Source organism: Dermochelys coriacea, chromosome 1 (genome assembly GCF_009764565.3).
Source record: "Dermochelys coriacea isolate rDerCor1 chromosome 1, rDerCor1.pri.v4, whole genome shotgun sequence".
Lineage (NCBI taxonomy): Eukaryota > Metazoa > Chordata > Testudines > Dermochelyidae > Dermochelys > Dermochelys coriacea.
In genome coordinates, this window is record NC_050068.2 from 229,196,785 (window position 1) to 229,216,800 (window position 20,016).

The 20,016-nt window shown below is 41.9% G+C and overlaps 1 protein-coding gene across 6 annotated transcripts in view; it reads right to left on the reverse strand.

Moving 5' to 3' along the window:
• Nucleotides 1-20,016, reverse strand: part of PARVB (parvin beta) — a 104,973-nt gene that overhangs the window by 32,205 nt on the left and 52,752 nt on the right. For all 6 annotated transcript variants that reach the window (XM_038397832.2, XM_043515606.1, XM_043515587.1 and 3 more), the window contains 5 exons: nucleotides 17,145-17,247; nucleotides 11,468-11,608; nucleotides 9,659-9,774; nucleotides 3,161-3,219; nucleotides 1,441-1,460 (listed from right to left, as the gene is read on the reverse strand). In XM_038397832.2, coding sequence (XP_038253760.1) covers nucleotides 1,441-1,460; nucleotides 3,161-3,219; nucleotides 9,659-9,774; nucleotides 11,468-11,608; nucleotides 17,145-17,247 — 439 coding nt within the window. The remainder of the gene's footprint in view (nucleotides 1-1,440; nucleotides 1,461-3,160; nucleotides 3,220-9,658; nucleotides 9,775-11,467; nucleotides 11,609-17,144; nucleotides 17,248-20,016) is intronic.

Here is a 20,016-nt window from a genome sequence, read left to right on the forward strand (position 1 = left end):
GGTTGAGAGATTGTTGAAGAGGGGATGGATGGAGGTCGGCGTGTTTGCAGCGGTGCAGGATTACCAAATTGTGCCATGGGGTCCCAATATGGCCAATTAGAGGGAAAGGGAATATATGGTTGCATCCATGGGGGCCCCTGAAAAGGCTGGGTGCCCTAATTGCGGCAGGGTAAGGCTGGTAAGCTGATGTTAACTGCCCTGATGTTGATGTGGCAAGAGAGTCTTGATAATCACCCACATCCTCTTCGATATCACTAAGGAAAGGAGATGCTGTCCTTGTGGGAGAGCACGAAGAGTGTGTCGACTGAGAAGTGGGTGAGACTTGAGATACCGCCTGTCTGAGGAGTGGAGTATCTGCAATGTCAGCTATAGTGAGGCCTGACAGCTGTGTGAATTCCCGAGGGTGATCTCTGGTCAGTGCCTGGGTTGAGCACAGGGCTGAGGTGTGATATGGGAAAGAGTCAGCCGATGACGCCAGAGAGCTTTTTAGAGCCACGGCTTTAGTATGGAGGTTCTCAAACTGGGGGTTGGGACCCCTCAGGGGGCTGGGAGGTTATTACATGGGGGGCCACAAGCTGTCAGCCTCCACCCCAAACCCTGCTTTGCCGCCAGCATTTGTAATGGTGTTACTCGGACGAGGCGAGTGAGGGTCCACAGACAACCTTGCTGAGCATGAGGGTCTCTCCAGTGAGCAGTAAGTACCGGGGTCCGACACTGGTTGCAGGGACTTTTCCACGAGGAGTGGGAACACTTCTGGGAAACATCCCTCTCCCAGGCAACAGATATACTGTGCATGGCCATCCATTATAGAGAAAGCAGCCCCGCTTAAACCCAGAGGAGCCAGGCATAAGGGCGAGGGAATAGCATCCCTGACAGGAATTAGGGAAAACAAAAAAAAAATTACTTTTATTTTTTTATTTATTTATTTTAAAGGATGAAGGAGAAGAAAAGAAAATAAAGAAGCTAACTAACTATGAGGGGGGAAAAACAGGTAAGAGACTATCTAAATAACAAAGTGGGCTCTGCTAACTGTTCCATATCAGACCACAGGCAGTAGAGAAGGAACCGAGGGTGGTCAGACCGCACAGCGCAGGGGAGGAAAGGTGCGCATGTGCAGTCTGACAGGCACTGCTATTGAAGATCTCTGATGCAAAGGTTCTGCCGCACCTACAGTGGAGCACTGATGGGGACATCACTCGAAGTAGTAGTTCTGGCTCTTTTGGTAGTTGTTCCTTGTTCTCCAGTCCCCACTCCTCCCTGGTGCTTCAGGCAGTATTCCCCACAGCAAGTAACAGAGCTGTCCCAGCCATGTGCTCCTGCCCTGTGCAATTGCCTGCTCCACTGCCCTGGACTACCCAAGACACACTTATAAGAAACACAGACAAATACTTTGTCAATGTGTTTGAAGGGGCAACTGTCAAAGGTTCATGTGTTACTTACCAAATCTTCCCATCATCATCCTGCAAGTGAGAACATGAGAAAATATTCATTTAGTTCATGAATCATTACCATCAATGAAAAGATACTGGTCTTAATGGGCCTGATCCTGTGCAGTGCTAAGGACCCTCAACCCCCACTGAGGTACAAGTCTCAGCACCCAACAGAATCAGAGCCAACATGCTGGAGCAAGAGAATGGTCCAAATGTATCCAGGGTGTAACTCCACTGATGAAGCATAATTATTACTTTTCCAAGTCTAAGAGTAAATGAATAAATATATCAATTTATATTATTAGATACCAAATCCCTGTATACATGTAGATAATAGATTACATTACACAGTTCAGAATAAGCATTGCTATGGTTAGGTATATCAGAGTTTTATTTAGAGAAAAAAAAAATATATATATATAGCTTATATATGGTATGCATATTTGTATGTTATGGAAATAACATGGCACACACTACACATGAACCAAGTCCTCAGCTGGTGAAGTCAATGGAGCTATGCAGATTTACATAAACTGAGAATCTGCCCTATCTATATGTACAGAAGAGTTTTGTGAGAGTTCTGTCCAGGGTTTAGTTTTGTTGACTGTTATGGGGTTAGGTTGGGGGGGGGGTTGTATTTCTAACTTGTATCAGAGCTCTTGGGAGTCTCATTTATTTAGATCTACACCATATAAAAATACACACTTAATTACACACCACACACACAGCAGCACCTTTCCCCCTAAAACAAAACACTTTACAAAACTACATCCAGCACCACTGAACTGCAGCCATCCCCGAGAAAGAGGTCCGCCAAGCACACTGCACAAGCTGGAGGAAGGAAAGTAATTTTGGCCAAAGACACCATGGCAAACCTCCATTCCCCTTAAAAGGGGCATGAGAGCTTTTATGTCTACACAGAAAAGCTGTGCCCTCATTTCTGAAGGTTTCATCCAAAAGGACCCCCATGGAGCCAATCACCTGGTACTCCACTTAGCTACAAAATGATAAAAGGTTGAGACATCCCTACAGGGAGCCTAGACACTGATGAGCTGGAGAGGACTCATGTAAGCCCCTTGTTAACACTGCCTTTAAGCCCCTTGATGGAGAGTCTGAGCTTTCATTTTTTAGCTAAAGTGCATTTCTATCCCTTTCCCTTTGGGAGAACTATAAAAACAGCAAGTGACGTAGACCAGCTGCAAAGATTAAAAGGAGTATGCTGCTGGGCTCCCAATATGCAACACAAGGATGGGGAAGCCTTACAGATCCTTCCCACACTCAATTTTTGTAAGAAAACAGTTAGTTCATTTTGAGGAGGAGGTGTCCTAAGAAAGCATCTTGCTGATCCTCCCCAAATTCCCTACACTGCTCCTTTAACAGCATGGTGCAATAAGGATGGACAGAAATGGATTATACACAGAGGGGGTAAGGAAAACAGCCAAAAAATGGTTACGCAAAGATCATCAGTGACATATTAGGATAAAGCTAAAATCTTTTGGCACACAGGCTTGTTAAGGAGAAATATTTTTCCTTTGCAATGTATTTCCAGTGATAAAGTGGCTTCTGCATGAAAAAAGTTGTGCATTAAGGGTTTCACAGAGTCGGTTAATCTGATAAACAGAATTTTTTATGCTCTTTCATTTTGAGTAATGATACACCATACATACCCCCTACACTCTCTCACTCACTCACACTCCCCTCTGTCAGATGGATAAGGATTTCCTGCTTACTCAGTTGTGGTCGTGAGCTCCTCTGTAACATGAGCCGTCTGGAGAAGGCCTTCCCGTTTCTAGAAACCAAGATATAGAAGTCAGAAAGTGGAACTGTAATGGAGGAGGAGTTCATAAGAGTTCTGCAGCATTCCTCTCCCATTAGCGTCCCAGAGGAGTGCACACATTTTATCTAGCTTTTAAAATTAAGTTTCTGTAGAGATGGGGCAAGGCAATTGACACAGGGGGTTATGATTGTGCACAGTGGCATTTATCAGACTGACAGCCTGATATAGGCTATATCTGCATCCTATAAATTCACTAGCAAGTCTCCTCAGGAGACAGGAGTATAAATTCTGCCTGGATCACAAATTAGAGAGTCTGACAATTCCATCTGAAGTCCCCTGTGGATATTTATTCATGACATAAACATCAAAGAATGGTTTAAATGAATTGGCAAACCCCAGAGCGGTCTGGAACTGGGATAACAAGGGTTGTTACCAGAGATCAGGGTTGAGGAGCACTGGCAGAGCTATCAGTGTGTGAGGGAAGCTTGCCCAGCACAGGAATCCAAATGTGGTTGAGTCAGTCGCTCTCTTTCAGGAATAACAAATTCACCAAGGAATTGTAGCAGGGGAAGACTGACTATTTTATAATGGAAGTTATTTCGCTTTTACTGGACTTTTCAGGATGATTTTCTGCAGGACTAAGATCTGCTCTGCCCTACAGAGAGCTAGTGCGTGGTGAGACCCAGTTACAAAACAGGTTTCCCCAGACTCTGATAAAACATGGCTTTTATATTATAGACAAGACCAAGCTGAGCTTTAAGCATGTCCCTGCACCATGCTGGAGCCTTGGGGACACACTTCATTGCTGTAATTGGGTCCTCCTGTATGGTAGTTTTCTAACTCAATGCAGAGCCAGTGTTTTTACTTGCTTACTTACATTCATAACTTGCACTTCCCACTAACTACATAGGTACCCTACAAAATTAAGGGATATATCATTTCCCCTCTGAAGGAAAAGCATTTTTTTCCTCTTCTTTCTCTCACTGCTTTAGATGCTGTCTTAAAGAGCTCAGATCCCAGCAGCTGACTCCCAAGCGAGTCTTGTCAAATAGACTTATGACTCGGTTAACTCGGACTGCTGCTTCAGGACTAGCTCTAGTTCTAGTATCCAAACTACCCCCAGGCATGAAACCCTCCTATTCCTCCCATGCCCTCTCATTCATTCGTGACAGTTGAACCACAAACATCAACAAGAAATGGTTGTTATCGAGGAAAGCATCAAAAAGAAGCACCCCTCTCTGAAGCATTTTGTTTAACCCAAGAACCATTGCAGGAATTCCTTCCCGCCACCCCTTCTTCACAAAACAAGAACAGTTTTGTTGTTTCTAGTGAACCAGCAAGCCTGACCTGGAGCAATGTTGGAAGCAGCCGTTATCTCTTGCCATTTTGCTGTTGTGTCTCCGCTCTAGGGCCTGGCCCTGTGCTGTAGTGAGGGCATCTCTCCCACTGTGTCTTAAGAACACATCAAATCCACTTCATGAAAACATCTGATTCTGCACCCATCAGGCAGCTAAAGTATTACTGCCTGGATAGTCTGATAATGTTAGATTGGATGACCACAGGGATGGACAAATAAGGAATTCTGAGTGAGTGCCAACACTGAGTGCTAAGCAAATGCTGACTTGTTTCCAGCCCACTGTTCCTCTGCTCTGCTTCCAAGATGGGCTTCTGCAGCCACCAACCACTTTACAGCCCAGAAGCAGGAAGCAATAGCTGTGAGTGAATGAATTCAGAAAGTAAAACTGGTGAATAATGGGCCTTAAATGTGAAAAAGGCAGAACAACAGAAGTGAATCCTGCTCCTGGGTTGGCTGGAAACAGTTACTGGAGGGAAAAGTGCTGATTTTTAGGAGCTGAGCATGCTGGTCCTACAGGAGTCTTAGAACCTAGCCCCATGGACCCGGCCAGCCCAGGCACAAGTGATCAAGGTTTGGTCTTGACCCTTTACACTGCAGTCACTGAATAGACTTATTTTGCATGAACACCACATACCTTCCTCATCTCCAGACTTTGACTTGGGACTCCAGTTGTTGAATGATTATCTCAGTGATACCACAAAAATCTTTTAGTAGCACTGAGGTCAGATGTGCTGCACATTTGTGACATTAAGTGGACTAGGAGAGAGATGGACTGTCTAGGTAAGCCTTGAATATAATCCCACAGAAACTATGCACAGTGGATTTAAGCACTGTCGTTATGCTGATTTATGAATAAGTCTTTCTATATTCTCCTGATTTAAAATAGTTTATTATAAAAAATTAACCAATGTGAATTTATCATCTTTCAAATGAAAGTTAAAACTCAGGATGGGGAAGTCAGCTGGGAGCAAAGCCTCAGGATTTTCAGTTCTTTGCTTTAGGCAAGTACATCCAGGGTTTCCTCTTTTGGGGGTGGGAGGGGTTGAGTGCTGAACAACTCAATACTAAAGCTGTTCAGCAGGTGCAACCTTAGCCCTGCTAACTCAGTATCCAAGGCAGCCACTTATAGGGTCATACAAAACAACAAGTTAACTTGAGCTCAAGACTTCATGAGTAACTGCAAAAGTCAGATTGTCATGCTAAAAACAGTTTATATTTCATAGGCAAAGCATTTAAAAAAAGAAATAAAATAAAATACCACTGGTCAATTTCAAGAGGCAATACATACTGATTTTGCAACAACCCAACCTGAAGTTAGACACACTGCCATCTTGTGGAGTCTGTCACAATACAGTTATTAACTAGCAAGTGTACGTTTATGCTGTACTAATCTCTCTAGTATGTGAAATATATTTCTTGCTGTGTGTGGTACAGAGAGTATAGTTCTTCCTGCAAAGAGAGAGAAAGCAGAAAGACCTGTTTTAAACATAAAGTTGCATTCTGCATATACTGTGCAGCATGCACTCAAAAGTCTACGAGGTATAAACCCAGATCAAATTGCACAGGTTTTCCAGATCCTACATGTCCTCACCTTTAACTGAATAACTGAATCCAGAGAGCATGGGAAAACATTAGCCTTTCTCCTAAAATCCAAATCAATGTTTTAAAGAAAAGGTAGAAAGGGCATTACGTCTTTCAGGACCTGCATAGACTACTTGCTCTCACCTGCAGCATGGTGCTATGGTAAATTTGTTTTATTTTATTGAGCAGGCTCATAGAAACCAGAGAAGAAAAAGACCTATTAGATCACTGAGTGGCTACGAGGTTATTTGTTGTTAATAATTCACACTATTGTAGAGTTTTCACCCATAGATCAAAGTGCTTCATCAACATGGATATATTATCCCCATCTAAAAGCTGGTGACATTGAGAAATAAGGAAGGCAAGGCAGGATTTTCAAAGGCACTGACCTCAGTTGTAGCTGTGAGTGCTCAGCATCTCAGGAAACAAATAATCAGGCCCTAGGTGACCTGCCCAAAGTCACATAGCAAAACCCAGGAACAGAACCCAGTTTCCTGACTCCTAGTCCCATGCTTTATACAGTTGACCATGTTCTCTCCCTAGGGAAGCTACTGCAGATTAACCTTGCAGACCTCTGAACCAGCCATGTAAATGCCAGGAATTCTACTCTAATCCAATCCACTCACACTTTTAGCCTTAAACAAGGCAAAACACCTCTATAAGGGATCCCACATCCCTAAGACACCAGGCACCAATGACTACATTTACCCAGAGAAGTCCAAACACTACGGCTGGAATTATTTAGATATTTTTTAAAAATATTAAATAAAAAAACTGAAAAAAGAACACGCCATTGATGAAAACAGCAAATGTAGTAATAAAGAAAAGAAAAAAGAAAAGAAGCTAACTTACAGCAGAATTTAAAAACAAAACAAAAACCAAAACACTGGAAATACATATAGGATGTTTTTAAAAGTAGAAACTGGTAGGTTATTACATTAACAACACTATGGAAACAGGCAGATGTTAAAAAAGTAATAATTAAATGAAACCAAATCATCAAGTTGTGAATTAACCCTGTCTATGTAACCTCATCATCTTATCACATCTACCCTCACCCTTCCTGCCATTTCTCCCTCCTATTGTTTATTAGGACTTTTCTATATTGGAAATGGCGAGCCAGTTTAAGTGAGGCCTTGTCTACACCACAAATGCTTTCCCAGTATATCTATATTGTCTAAGGAAGACACAGCTTATGCTGACAGAAGGCATTCTTTGGCCAGCATAGTAACATCACCTCCCCAAAGGACATTAGCTATGTTGACAGAAGCCATCTTCTGTCAACATCAGGGGTTATGCTAGCATAGCTATGTTGGCTAGGAGGTGTGTTTTTTTTCACATCTCTGACCAACATTGTTATTCTGACACAAAAAAAAAAAAATCTGTCAAGGAGACCCTGCCTAAATCAATTTAAAGCTGATTTAGTTAACCCATGCAAAATTCCAAAGTGGACATACTTAGGGCAGGTCTAAACTACAAAGTTCTGTTAGCATACCTAAATTGGTTGGGATGTGGGGGGGGAAAAAAAAAAACCCCAAAACATCCTCTAGCCTCTTATAGCTATGCTAACTAATCCCCTAGTGTAGATACAGCTATATCAACAGAAGAGGGCTTCTGTTGACATAGCTAATATGATCTGGGGAGGTGGTGTTACTATGCCAACAGAAAAATTCCTTCTGTTGCTGTAAGATGTGTCTACACTAGGGGGCTCTGCTGGTACTGCTTTACTGGCAAAAGCATGTCATGTAGAAAAGGCCTCAAACAAATAAGGCTTATGTTGGTAAATTACCAAACTAAGCTAAGCAAATTTTAAGCAAGGGTTAAACCAGTTTAATTGAGTCTACATTAGGGGTTTGCATCAGCTGAACTAATTCAAGGTAAGACTTTTCTAAGGGGTAAAAATGTCAAAAGTGCCTAAGTGATTTAGGAGTTTAAGTCCCACTGACTGTCACTTCTCGCATCTTTTCTTAAATGAGGGTCAAATTCTGCAGATGGTTACATACTCCAATCACTTTCCATGATGTTGAGTGATCCCCTTGAATGCACATAAAAGTGTTTGCCGGATCAGGGGAGGGGCCATCTATTACCCTATTTCTACAGCACCTCATCTAATGGGGCCCTGATTGTGACTGGGGCCTCTAAGCGATACAATGCAGACAATACATTATTATTATTAATATGTATTTAAAATTTTATCAATACTGCCACATGCTTTAAAAACCGACATATGTTATTGAACTGGTATATATTTCCTTAAGACTGAATCATGTACAAGTTCAACTACAAATATTTTACACCTTACTCAAACTCTTAAAATACAGGATAGTATACTGTATTTTAAAATACTACAGGATAGTAAATATAAAGAAGTTTCTCAGCGAAGTGACATACATAGATAGTGCACACATATACATACACACATCCCTCTTGTCCCTCCGAGGTAGGTCTACACTGCAATTGGGAGTATGCAGACTCATGCTAGCTCCGCTCAATCTAAGATTGTACTCCTGCAATGAATCCCGCTACAGCAGGGGTGACCTCTCACTGCTACTGCCAAATCCACAGTCAATGCTGTCAGCCGTGCATATGTTACAACCACATGGGCCATCACACTGAACATTTAAAGCAGGACATGAGAAAGCAGCCAGCCAGAAGAAGTCTTGGATTGGTAGGACAGAGATTGTTCAGGAAACCTGGGTTCAGGTCCCATTTTTGGGGCTTTTGCAGCTTCATCGGCCACAGAGAACCACATGCCCCAGGTGAAGAGCGAATGAGTTATGATGGAAACTGAGACAAAAATCAAGAATGAGAATGCCCTGCAGTAGCAAAATGCTCTTTGTGGACCACGAGAAATGGGCAAAAAAGCCAGGACTAGGCAGCAAAGACAGAAAGGACTGTTGCAATGTCTAGAGCAGGAGATTAGAAGTCAGGGTCTAACCCTATCTCTCTAATTGAACAGAGCAAACAGAGGAATGGAGCTGTGAAGGACCATGATCAAGGTCAAAATGCAGAACCAAAGGAAGCAGAGTGTCACAACTGACATGACAAATTGGCCCCTGGGAAACACAACGGGCTTCCAAAAAAGAGATTCTAAACCTCTCCCCAGATCCTGGTGTAGTTTCTCTTTGAATGGTTCCCCCTTCAATGAGCAGAAGATAACAATGATTTACCTTTAGTAAAAAGCCAACAAATGGAGCTCTCTGACATGCAAATTCCATTATACACTACTAATTTTTTTGTATGACAGTAGCAACTGGAGGCCCCGATCATTAATAGGGATGTATTATTCTAGGTACCTTGTGAACACATCATAAAAGATTGCAAGATTCATAGATTCCGAGGCCAGAAGGGAACACATCCACTCTGGCCTCCTGAATATCACAGGGGAGGGCTTAGCTAAATAACTAAGACAAAGATGGGGCGGGGGGAGAAGGTTGCAGTATATAAGCAGAGTGATCAGGGTGATGGATGGCAGTCACTATGACACAACTATACTTGGGAGTTCATACTTACCCTTACAACTACCACTTGCACAGAAACGTGCTCAGGAAGTCGGATGGGAGCCCGGAAATGCATGGCCAAAGCTACCAGAAGGTGGAGAATGGAAATTAGATTCTTGCCATGGATTGCTGAAGTAAAAAACACAAGTCGAAAACAGATTTTAAACAACCAGCCTTTAGAGGGGTGGAAAAAAAGGTAGAAAAACTTTATTGGTTAGCAAGGCAACACTTTAGGCCTTTCACATAATGATCTCAAAACAATTTTACAAACAATAAGAATTCAATTAACCTGTGTCCACTGGATAAATATTATCCCACTTTACAGATATGGTAACAGAGGGGAACCAATTGACCAAAGTCACAAAACAAGTCAAAAGTAGAGCCAGGTATTGAAACCAGACCAGTGCCCAGATCATCCCTCTCCTCAGGGAAGAGTAAAGGACCTGAGGGAGCACATTACATGTACTAACCGTGTACAGTAGTAGTTTAGGTGTATGCACAGCCTCAGAACTACAGCTGAGTCTATCAACAAAGTAGTGCATATTCATAAAAGTCACCACAGAAGTACAGAATTGCATTGGCTATTAAAGTGAATTAGCACATCTCCTCGAGCAAGTTCAGATATGCTCAACTGTATTAAATCAGACCTACATTTGAGAATGCCCACCCTGAATACATCTGTAGCAAAATTACACAGACTATGATGCTCCTGTTTATAAGCCACATTAAGATGGTTCACTCCCTCGGTGGAAACACATCACAAATTCTTTTGTAGATAAAGGGCTACACTTTAAAGGGATGTTCTTTCTGCTTACTCCATCAGAAATAGTATCTCTAAACAGGTTTCAGAGTGGTAGCTGTGTTAGTCTGTATCAGCAAAAACAACAAGGAGTCCTTGTGGCACCTTAGAGACTAACCAATTTATTTGGGCATAAGCTTTCATGGGCTAAAACCCACTTTATCAGATGCATGGAGTGGAAAATACAGTAGAGAGGTATAAATACACAGCATATGAAAAGATGGGAGCTGCCTTACGAAGTGGAGGGGTCAGTGCTAAGGAGCCAATTCAATTAAGGTAGAAGTGGGCTATTCTCAACAGTTGACAAGAAGGGAGGAAAAAAAATCACTTTTGTAGTGCTAATGAGTTCAATGTAATCAAGGTGGCCCATTTCAAAACAGTTGACAAGAAGGTGTGAGTATCAGCAGGGGGAAAAATTAGTTTTTGTAGTTTTTGCATCTTTTCATATGCTGTGTATTTATACCTCTCTACTGTATTTTCCACTCCATGCATCTGATGAAGTGTGTTTTAGCTCACAAAAGCTTATGCCCAAATAAATTTGTTAGTCTGTAAGGTTCTACAAGGACTCCTCATTGTTTTTGTCTCTAAACAGGACATCCTAGAATGAATGAATGGGTCCAAGCTCTTAAGTCTCTATCTTGAGAAGCTAACAAGTTTCTCAGATCTATAGAGATTCAGCAAAACAATGTTTTAATGATAATATATGCTTAAAGAAATGACACACTTCAAGAAGCCCAATTATGACATATCCCTCCTCATCTGAAGGAGTTCAAACCAGAACTATAGAGGTAGGAGGGTATATGGTATAACCGCAACCTTCTCATGCTATGTATATGGCCTACACATATACATTACTATTAGTAGTCTGTAAACACACTGCAGCACAGAATATGTGATCAAGTTATTGGTTACCAGGATGGATGCTGCATTTCTGAAATGGGCAGCAGAAAATCATTTCCTCTGCATTCATGAACATGACACAGTCTCACTTCAAAGCAGACTTTTTTTGCACATGGCACTTACAGTCGACATTCCACTTGATTGTCCAGCCATGGGGTCGGAGTAAATCATGGACAGCTTCCAGAACTGTCTGCAGCTTTTGTTTCTGACCAATTTCAGACTGCGTCACTTCTGCCACATTCAATTTACGGTCAGCCAGCTTTTCTGCATTTAAACAAAAACAAACAAAGCAGGACTTGTTAGACAAGCATAGGGGAGAGCACAGGACTCCTGGGTTCTAATCCCCAAATCTGTCATCTTGGACAAGTAACCACCTGTGAAATAGGAATATTTACCTTCTAAACTTCACAGTGATATTTTCCAGTAACTTCAGTGTTTGGTAAGACACAGAGATCCCTGGTTAGTAGTATTTTAGAAGTGTTATATTAATATAATTTTCACAAGGGTACAACAAAAATTTTGCTGTTGTACCTTCCTTTTTCCTCTCCTATAGGTAAATGAGTTCAACACAGTAAGGCCTTGTCTGCACAAGACAGTTACACCACTTTGACTAAAGGTCTGATTTTGTTAAACTGGTGCAAAAGGCTGTGTAGACACAGTTATTTTGGTTGAAACCTGAGTTATTTCAGTTTAGCTGAAGTCAGTTAAGAGTCGGTTTAAGCTAAACCTACGGCTATGGCTACACTAGAGAGCTTACAGCGGTTCAGCTGTACCGATGCAGCTGCACCGTTGTGAGCTCTCTAGTGTAGCCGCACTAAGCCAATGGGAGAGAGCTCTCCATCGACTTAATTAATCCATCCCCAACAAGCAGCAGTAGCTAGGTCAGTGAGAGAAGCTCCACTGACATAGCGCTGTCTTCACCGGTGCTTAGGTCTGTATAACTTGTGTCACTCAGAGGGGTGGCTTATTCACACTTCTGAGTGACATAAATTACACCAACATAATTGATAGTGTAGACACAATCTGAGTAGGCCAACTCTTAAACCAAAATAAGCATTTACACAGTGGTTTATACTGGTTTTAACTGAATTGGTTTAAAAATAGATTTAAGTTAAACAAGTATAACTTTCTCATATACACAAGACCTAAGTCAATTGGTTGGTTTTTTTGTTTGGTTGGTTTTGTTTTGTTTTAACCAGTGGACAAGGCACAGCAAATTTTGGTAAAAAAAAAAAAAAAAAAAAAATCACAGATATTCCTAAAATTTGGGATTCCTCAATTGTTCATCTGAATTCCCCCAGAACCACACACTCATGTGTTACCCCTTTCCTTACCCCTTTCCCCCTCAAGCCAATGGACTTGCAGTTGAGCTACCTCTATCTACTCTTCCTCAAACTGGTGGGTGGTGAGGCAAGGAGACCATGCTGTCCTCCAATAAGCTGTACAGCAAAGAGAGGAGCTGGTACCTTCTCTTCTCTTCCTCAGGCCAGGGGAAGAATGGCCAGCTCACTTGATACCCAGCTAGAACATATTTTTAGGGGGGAAAGCCTCACATCCAATAGAAGTGAATTTTTTGTCATACACCTCATTGTTATTGATCACCTTTTAGTGCACAAGTTAGGGATCGGATGTATTGACAGCCCAGCAAATAGGGACTTCGCTAATCTTTCATGCTGACACTATGTATATCATGGCATCTCAGTGGCAATACTTATCATCTTGATCAAATTCTGCAAACGAGGCTCAGCTTCTAAATAAGTCTGTCACCCATTTGCTAATCTGCCACTCTGGGTGGCTTCAGAATTCTCCAGATGACAAGTTCCTGGTTTTCACCTGTAATATGTTCTCTAAGGAATCTGAATTCTGTTCTTAAATCTCGGAGCATCTTTCACATGAACGAAACAAGAACAATCAAGCAGTGCACGAAGTTGAAGGAACCTACTTTATGAGCCTCTTGTGCATGCAAAAGGGTGAAATGAAGGGTCAACTTTGCTCACATATTGTGAGACCCCAACCAAAAGAAGCCTCTCCAGAGCCACATATTTCATTGCCTTTTGCTGTGTCACTAGTACAAGACATTTATCCTCAACAATGCAATGGCTATGGCTAAAGCAGTCAAGAAGCCTTGACTAGAGCATGAGATGGAGCCCAGTTATGACGACTGTGGTTTTCCTGTGAAGAAGAGGCAAGCCTGCATGCTAGAAGATGGGAGAAAAGGCAACCCGGCAAGGATTTTGCAAACTCGTACATGCATAATTTTACTCACAAGACATCCCACTGAGTTCAACAAAGTTATGCACATGCATAAAGTTAAGCACATGGGTTTGTCTACACATACAGCGCTGCAGCTGCGCTGCTGTCACACTTTACTGAAAAGCTTCTCCCGTCGGCATAGTTAATCCACCTCTCTGAGAGGCGGTAGCTTCTCCCGTCAACACAGCGCCGTCTCCGCCAGGGGTTAGCTCGGTATCACTATATCGCCCAAGTGTGGGGATTTTTCACACCCCTGAGCAACAGTTATACTGATGTAAGTTCAGAGTGTAGACCCGGCCTAAGTGTTTGCAGAGTTGGAGTTTAAGTGTGCCACTGTGCCTTCAATAGAAGGTCACTGATATGTATAAACTCTCCGTATGATGAACACGCACCTCGGATTATTTAGTACACCACCACTTGCTACAGCAGCAACATGTGTAAGGGAGAGCAGAGACCATACTTCTGCCCTTTTATTATCCCTTGCAGCTAGTTGGGAGCCAAACACTAGGAATTCCCATAAGCAGAGAATTCCCAGTTTCTCACCATTGACCCATGCCAGCTCCCCAGCATGCTGAAACTGACTCCTAGAGAATGGACAGCACACCATAATTATTCTGAAGTGCTGCCCAAGCAACACACTTTGTAGGAAGGAGCACCTCAGGATAAAAATGATTGGCTGCGGCACCCTACGTGGAGGGATCCCTGCCAAAACTTTTGATTTATACTAACAACATAGTCTATTGAATGCAACCGCCAATCCATAGCCATTTGCGTTTGTGCAAACACCTTCAGCTAAGAGGTACCCCCACCATAGCCTGACCAGCCAGTGTTTAAAGCTCCCCCATTTTAAGTCATGCATTCTGCTTCTCAGTGCTCTAGAAAAGTTGATTACAGAAAGCTACCTTTAATAGAAGTAATGGAGTCTGGTCAATTAGGAAAGAAAAAAAATTATAACTATTTTATATCAATCTTTGCAGACAATGTTCCTCACAAAAAAGTGTTGATATATGACACGCTGGGACGAGGATGTGGATAGACAAATTACTTCAAAGGAATAGGGTTTGATGTGGGAAAGAGGACCAGGCACTTCAGTCCGTAGCACTAAAAAAGAAAAATTATTTAAAATACTGTTTCAATGGCCCCAACCATACAAACACTTAGGCCAAAGTAAAAAAATAGAGAAAGACTGAATGGGGGGAAATGTTGGAGAAACTGGCAAAAAAGGAGATTTCATGTATATATGGTGGACATGTCCAGTCATTAGAGAATATTGGGATGCAATTTGTAACCAAATATCACAAATGGTTGAATATTTATTACCAAATGATCCTTTGGTAATCCTCCTGGGGCTTCTTAGGGGAAATGGTCACACAAAGGAAACATCAGTGCTGGAACTAGGGGTGCTGGGGGTGCTGCCACAACCCCTGGCTTGAAGTGGTTTCCGTTATGTACAGGGTTTGCAGTTTGGTTCTATGGATCTCAGCACCCTCACTATACAAATTGTTCCAGCACCCCTGAAAGGAAATGAAGAATTAATTTCTCATCTGCTAGTAGCTGCTTGGCCATTGCTAGCTTCTCATTGGAAAAAGAAAAAAAGACCAACCATTGAGGAATGGTTCCAAAATTAATTATATACGCATATAGGAGGTTGTGGTTCTGGAAAAATTGACACACTGATTATGTGCCCAGCAAAATAAACAGAGGACAGACAGACACTTAAATATTGGGTTCCTTTTTATTCAGTATTCAAAGTTCACCTGCAAAAAGAAAAGAAGCTCCTAGCACAACTATCCAATTGGTTGGTTGTTTGTTTTTTATTAACATTTGAGAGAGATACCTGGTCTGTTAACAACATGTGCATAGAGATTTCAGTCCATTTCATAAAGTCTCTAGAAGCAACATAGGTATTACAATGATGGTCACTCTGTAATATGGTAACACTCCATTAACTAGAAAGAGCTAGTGACTATATTCCTGGATAAAGACTCTTTACACAAATGCTAATTGTTGTAATGTTTGTTTTGTTTCTGACATTTACAGGGCAAGGATCTGTAAACTTGTTAAAACTTCCTAAATAAATAGTTTAAAAAAAATTTAGAAAGCTCTCCTCCCATTTTATTGAGCTCCCTCAAGCTGTATTTTGAGGAGTTTTCATTGCACAATAAAGCCATTATTGTGAATCGATGTTTAAAAGATTTTGTGAATGTTTACTGGAACATTGTGGGGCTCTTTCTAAGTGGCACATGGGCGAAACTCAGAAAGTAGCATCCATAAACCCTAGCGAAAATAGCATAATTGAAACCCCTCACTCCAGCCCCTACAGATCACTGAAAACGTTCCATGGGCAGTCACTCTCAATCTATGGCTCACAAGAATTAAGGAAACTATAAGCCTGTTTCTCTAGCATGTCTCCAATCTTCTGCTACTTGAAGCTAAGGCTTGGTCTACAATATCACTTTTTTCGGTAAATCTTTTGTCAGTAAGGGATGTGAAAAACATACACCCAGGACCAACACAAATTTCACCAACAAAAGTGCTGGTGTGGACAGTGCTATGTTGACAGGAGAGGTCTCTCCTGCTGGCAAAGAGCGGCTGCACGGGAGACCTTACAGAGGCACAGCTGTAGCGGTACAGCAGTGCCGCTAGAAAGTCTGTAGCGCAGATATAGCCTACGTCTCTCTATGGAGTGCTTCTAGCTTATGAACCACTGCACTGATTCCTGCAGCACCTCCACCAACATCTTTGTGTCTCAAAGGATTCTGGGTAGAAGCTATTAGGGGAGAATGGTTGCAAATGGAGAAGAGAAGGTGTAAGGGGGATGCCGAGTGATACATAGAATAACTATTTACTTAACCTACTGATTGACTGAAGAGCCTCTCTCCCCCAAACCCAAGACACGTGTAAGGGCACAGTGTGTGTACCGCACTCATGCCACATCATACAAAGTTAATTTTTGAAAGAGCATCCACTCTGACCCGAAAGATGAACCATTATAATTTATTAAATGGATTGCTCTCAGCCCAAAGACTTTCAAAAGTGGACACACTAGATCTAAAGTTAGGCCAGTTTCATTTGATTGACCAAGGTTAGCACATGTCTCCTCCTGCCCATTTCATCTATCTGGGATGTTTTCCTGAGTGGGCGGAGTTTAGACATCAGCATGAATCACCCATTCCGGGGAGCAGGATTCTCGTCTATTCCAATCCCCTACCTGGTCACATGAACAGAACAGATGGGCAGAAAGATAGGACAGGCTGATGCTGTGCTGATTGCCAAGGTGGATGGGCTGAATATATGAACCATAATAATTTATTAAATGGATTGCTCTCAGCCCAAAGACTTTCAAAAGTGGACACACTAGATCTAAAGTTGGTGGATGGGCTGAAAGATGAACCATTATAATTTATTAAATGGATTGCCAAGGTGGATGGACTGAATATTTAACTTTATCAAAGCTGCAGACAGCTAGTCTGTTGGGAGGCAATTAGCCATCAAACCAAAGGGGCTGACTTATTTGCAAAGCCCCCCTTCTGTAGCTTCAACTCACCCAAAAGCTTCTGCAGCACTTGCCCATCATAAAGGTCCTCTTCAAGCTGCTTAACGATGATTCTCTCTTCCACCAGGACATCATTAATCCAGTCAATTAGAACCTGGGAGAATGGAGATGGGAGGCAAGTGTCTAATCACTGAAGTGTGTTACTTGTATCACAAGCAGTGATCAAAGTAAGAACCAGAAACAGGTAACCCTGCATGAATAATCATCTTGTATATTTACTTCCAAACAATAGAGAGATCAGGTGGTGAAGAGATGTTTCAACTTTTTTGGGAGCCCAAATCTCACAAGAGTCCTCTCCCTCTCTAGAGCCAGTCAGTAATAGATGGTGTAAATATACAGCTCACTGTCATCTATAATCCCATTCAGATCCTTTTGCTCCCAAAACACAGGCTACCACCACTTGAGATAAATCTCTGTTATATGTAATTAATACAGTATTGAGCTTTAAAAAGATCTCTAAGCCAGTCACTAGAGGGCAACAGTCAGAAAGACCTGAGCACAGCAGAGCAGCGGTATATATACACACTAAACAGTATTTTACAGCTGTTTGGTCATTGGCCAGACAGGGATGGGTGTTTTACAAAGGCAATATGCTCTAGCTCCTACAATAGGCTAAATAGGCTCCCTGAAGAATAATCCTAGTCCTTTATCAACCCAAGCAATAAATGGATGAGAAGTAGGTTGACCAGATAGCAAGTGTGAAAAATCAGGACACTTTTGGAGGAGAGGACGGGAGGCAATAGTTGCATATATAAGACAAAGCCCCTAATATTGGGACGTCTGGTGACCTGCATGAGACTTTACATAGTGCATCCACAGCACAATATAGACAGACAGAGTAGCGTCTGGAACCAAAATTCTAGTCAGCTGGGCCAGTCTGGCAGTCACTGTGTACTGTGCGTGATAGGTCCCATATGCTAAATTAGCTTAACTATAAAACCTTGCATGTGCTAACTGAAGCAGGAAGGAGCATAAAGAATCTTTTAAAAAAGGAACAATATTAAGTTAATCAGGCCTCAGAAACAACCCCCTTAAAAGTAACAGGCAAAACAGTGTCATGTCTTTGTTTAGCTGGCATTCGCCTGGGAAAAATGTAGTTCATCACTTGTTTTACTCCAGTTGACTATGTTAAGCTCTGTATATTAAAGTATATTTTGCTGAAGTAATGTAATTTTTGTAATAAGAGACCTTGCTTTCTGCTATTAAATCTTTGCTTATAAGTGGAGAGGCAGTATTGCCAACCGCAAGTCTTCAAAAACCATGAGTCAGGGCCCCCAAAAATCATGAGAATGGCTTAAAAATCATAAGTTTTAAATGTTATATATACAAAATTGTGGATTCCATTGATTTGCTTTCTGGTTAGAATCCACATTTCCACCTTTTCTCCACAACCATGAGCGTTTGGATCTTACCTTGTTTTTCTACATGAAAGCTGAGATTTTTATGTAATCCCGTGATGACAGGAGCTGGGCTTAAAAAACAAATATTGCAAGACTTGTGACAAAAATCACAAGAGTCAGCAACACAGAGAAACAGGCATTTCGGGTATGCTGATTACAAGGTGTATTTGGCTAATTTATACAAGTTAGTGAGGTTCAGCTGTATTAAGCTACTGCACAGCAGCAGAGAGAGACACTGAGGGCTTGTCTACATAGGGCCAGCAAAGTGCACCAGAGGGACGTAATTGGTAAAGCACACTATTTTGCTGCACTCTAATTGCCCCATGTAGACACTGCTGGCATGGTCTAAAAGGTACCTAGCTCGTGTTAACACAAAATAGTACCATTTAGGGCAGGGGTCTAAAATTTAGGGTGTGGCAGCAGGGTCTACATGGGCCAGTTAAAGTGCAGCACATTAGAACGCTTAAAAAAAAAATCACACCCTCCTAGGCGCTTTGCCAGTGCCATGTAGACAAGTCCTTAATATTCATAAATCGCTTTGAGATCCTTATACACGTGCACCTCTAACATGATTCCTAAATGTCTCCATGATACTGTAGAAATTAACAGAGCTACTAAAATCAGGGCTAAAAAAGAGCACAATTTTTCACAAGTTTCAGCTGGACAACATAGCAAGCCCTTGACTCAGTGAATTGGAATAGATTTGTGGGTATGAACATCACATCTGCCCTTTGCTTTAAGCTGCCTGGAAGAAAAGAAACTTGGTACTAAAAAGAATGCTCTACAAGTCGTCTTTTTTTTTTTTTTTAATTAAAAATGTTTTGAACAGATTTCCATGAGGCAATAGCAGCAGCTCTTTAATGCTGTGCAGGATATAAGCACATGACTAAAGAGACTCATGTGTAATGTATTTTTCAATGGGGGGGCAGGAGGGAGATAGAGTTTAAAGGCGTCCGATGACTGAGTGCTCTGCAATAGTTTAGACATTGCTCCTCTGTGAGTTCATAAAGAAGCTACGTGTATCTGCTTCGTCATTCACTCCAGCCAAGCAAACATCACTTCCTCAATGTATACAATAAAGTATCCATCCTCTCCTTTGTGCACCACATGTCATAGCCCTTCAGTGATCTCTTCTCAGGTCGTGTCTTGGATAGGGGCACCAACCCCTCCGTTCTTCTCCTCGACATTTAGACTGAGATTTTTCAAAAGAGCCTACGGGAGTTATGCACTCACATTCTCTCAGTTTTCAACATGAACTAGGTGCCCTACTGCCTTAGGCTCTTTTGACAATCCCAGCCATTGTCAGCTGGCCAAAGATTACACCTAGCCAAGGCAGAGTAAATGGGGGTGCAACCTGTGTAGAAGAGTTTGGAAGGCATTGCACAATAGGGCAGTGCACATGACCAGAGCAGCCCTTGCAGACTAGGTCAAGGAACTCCATCCAGCCTACTAACTTATAGCTC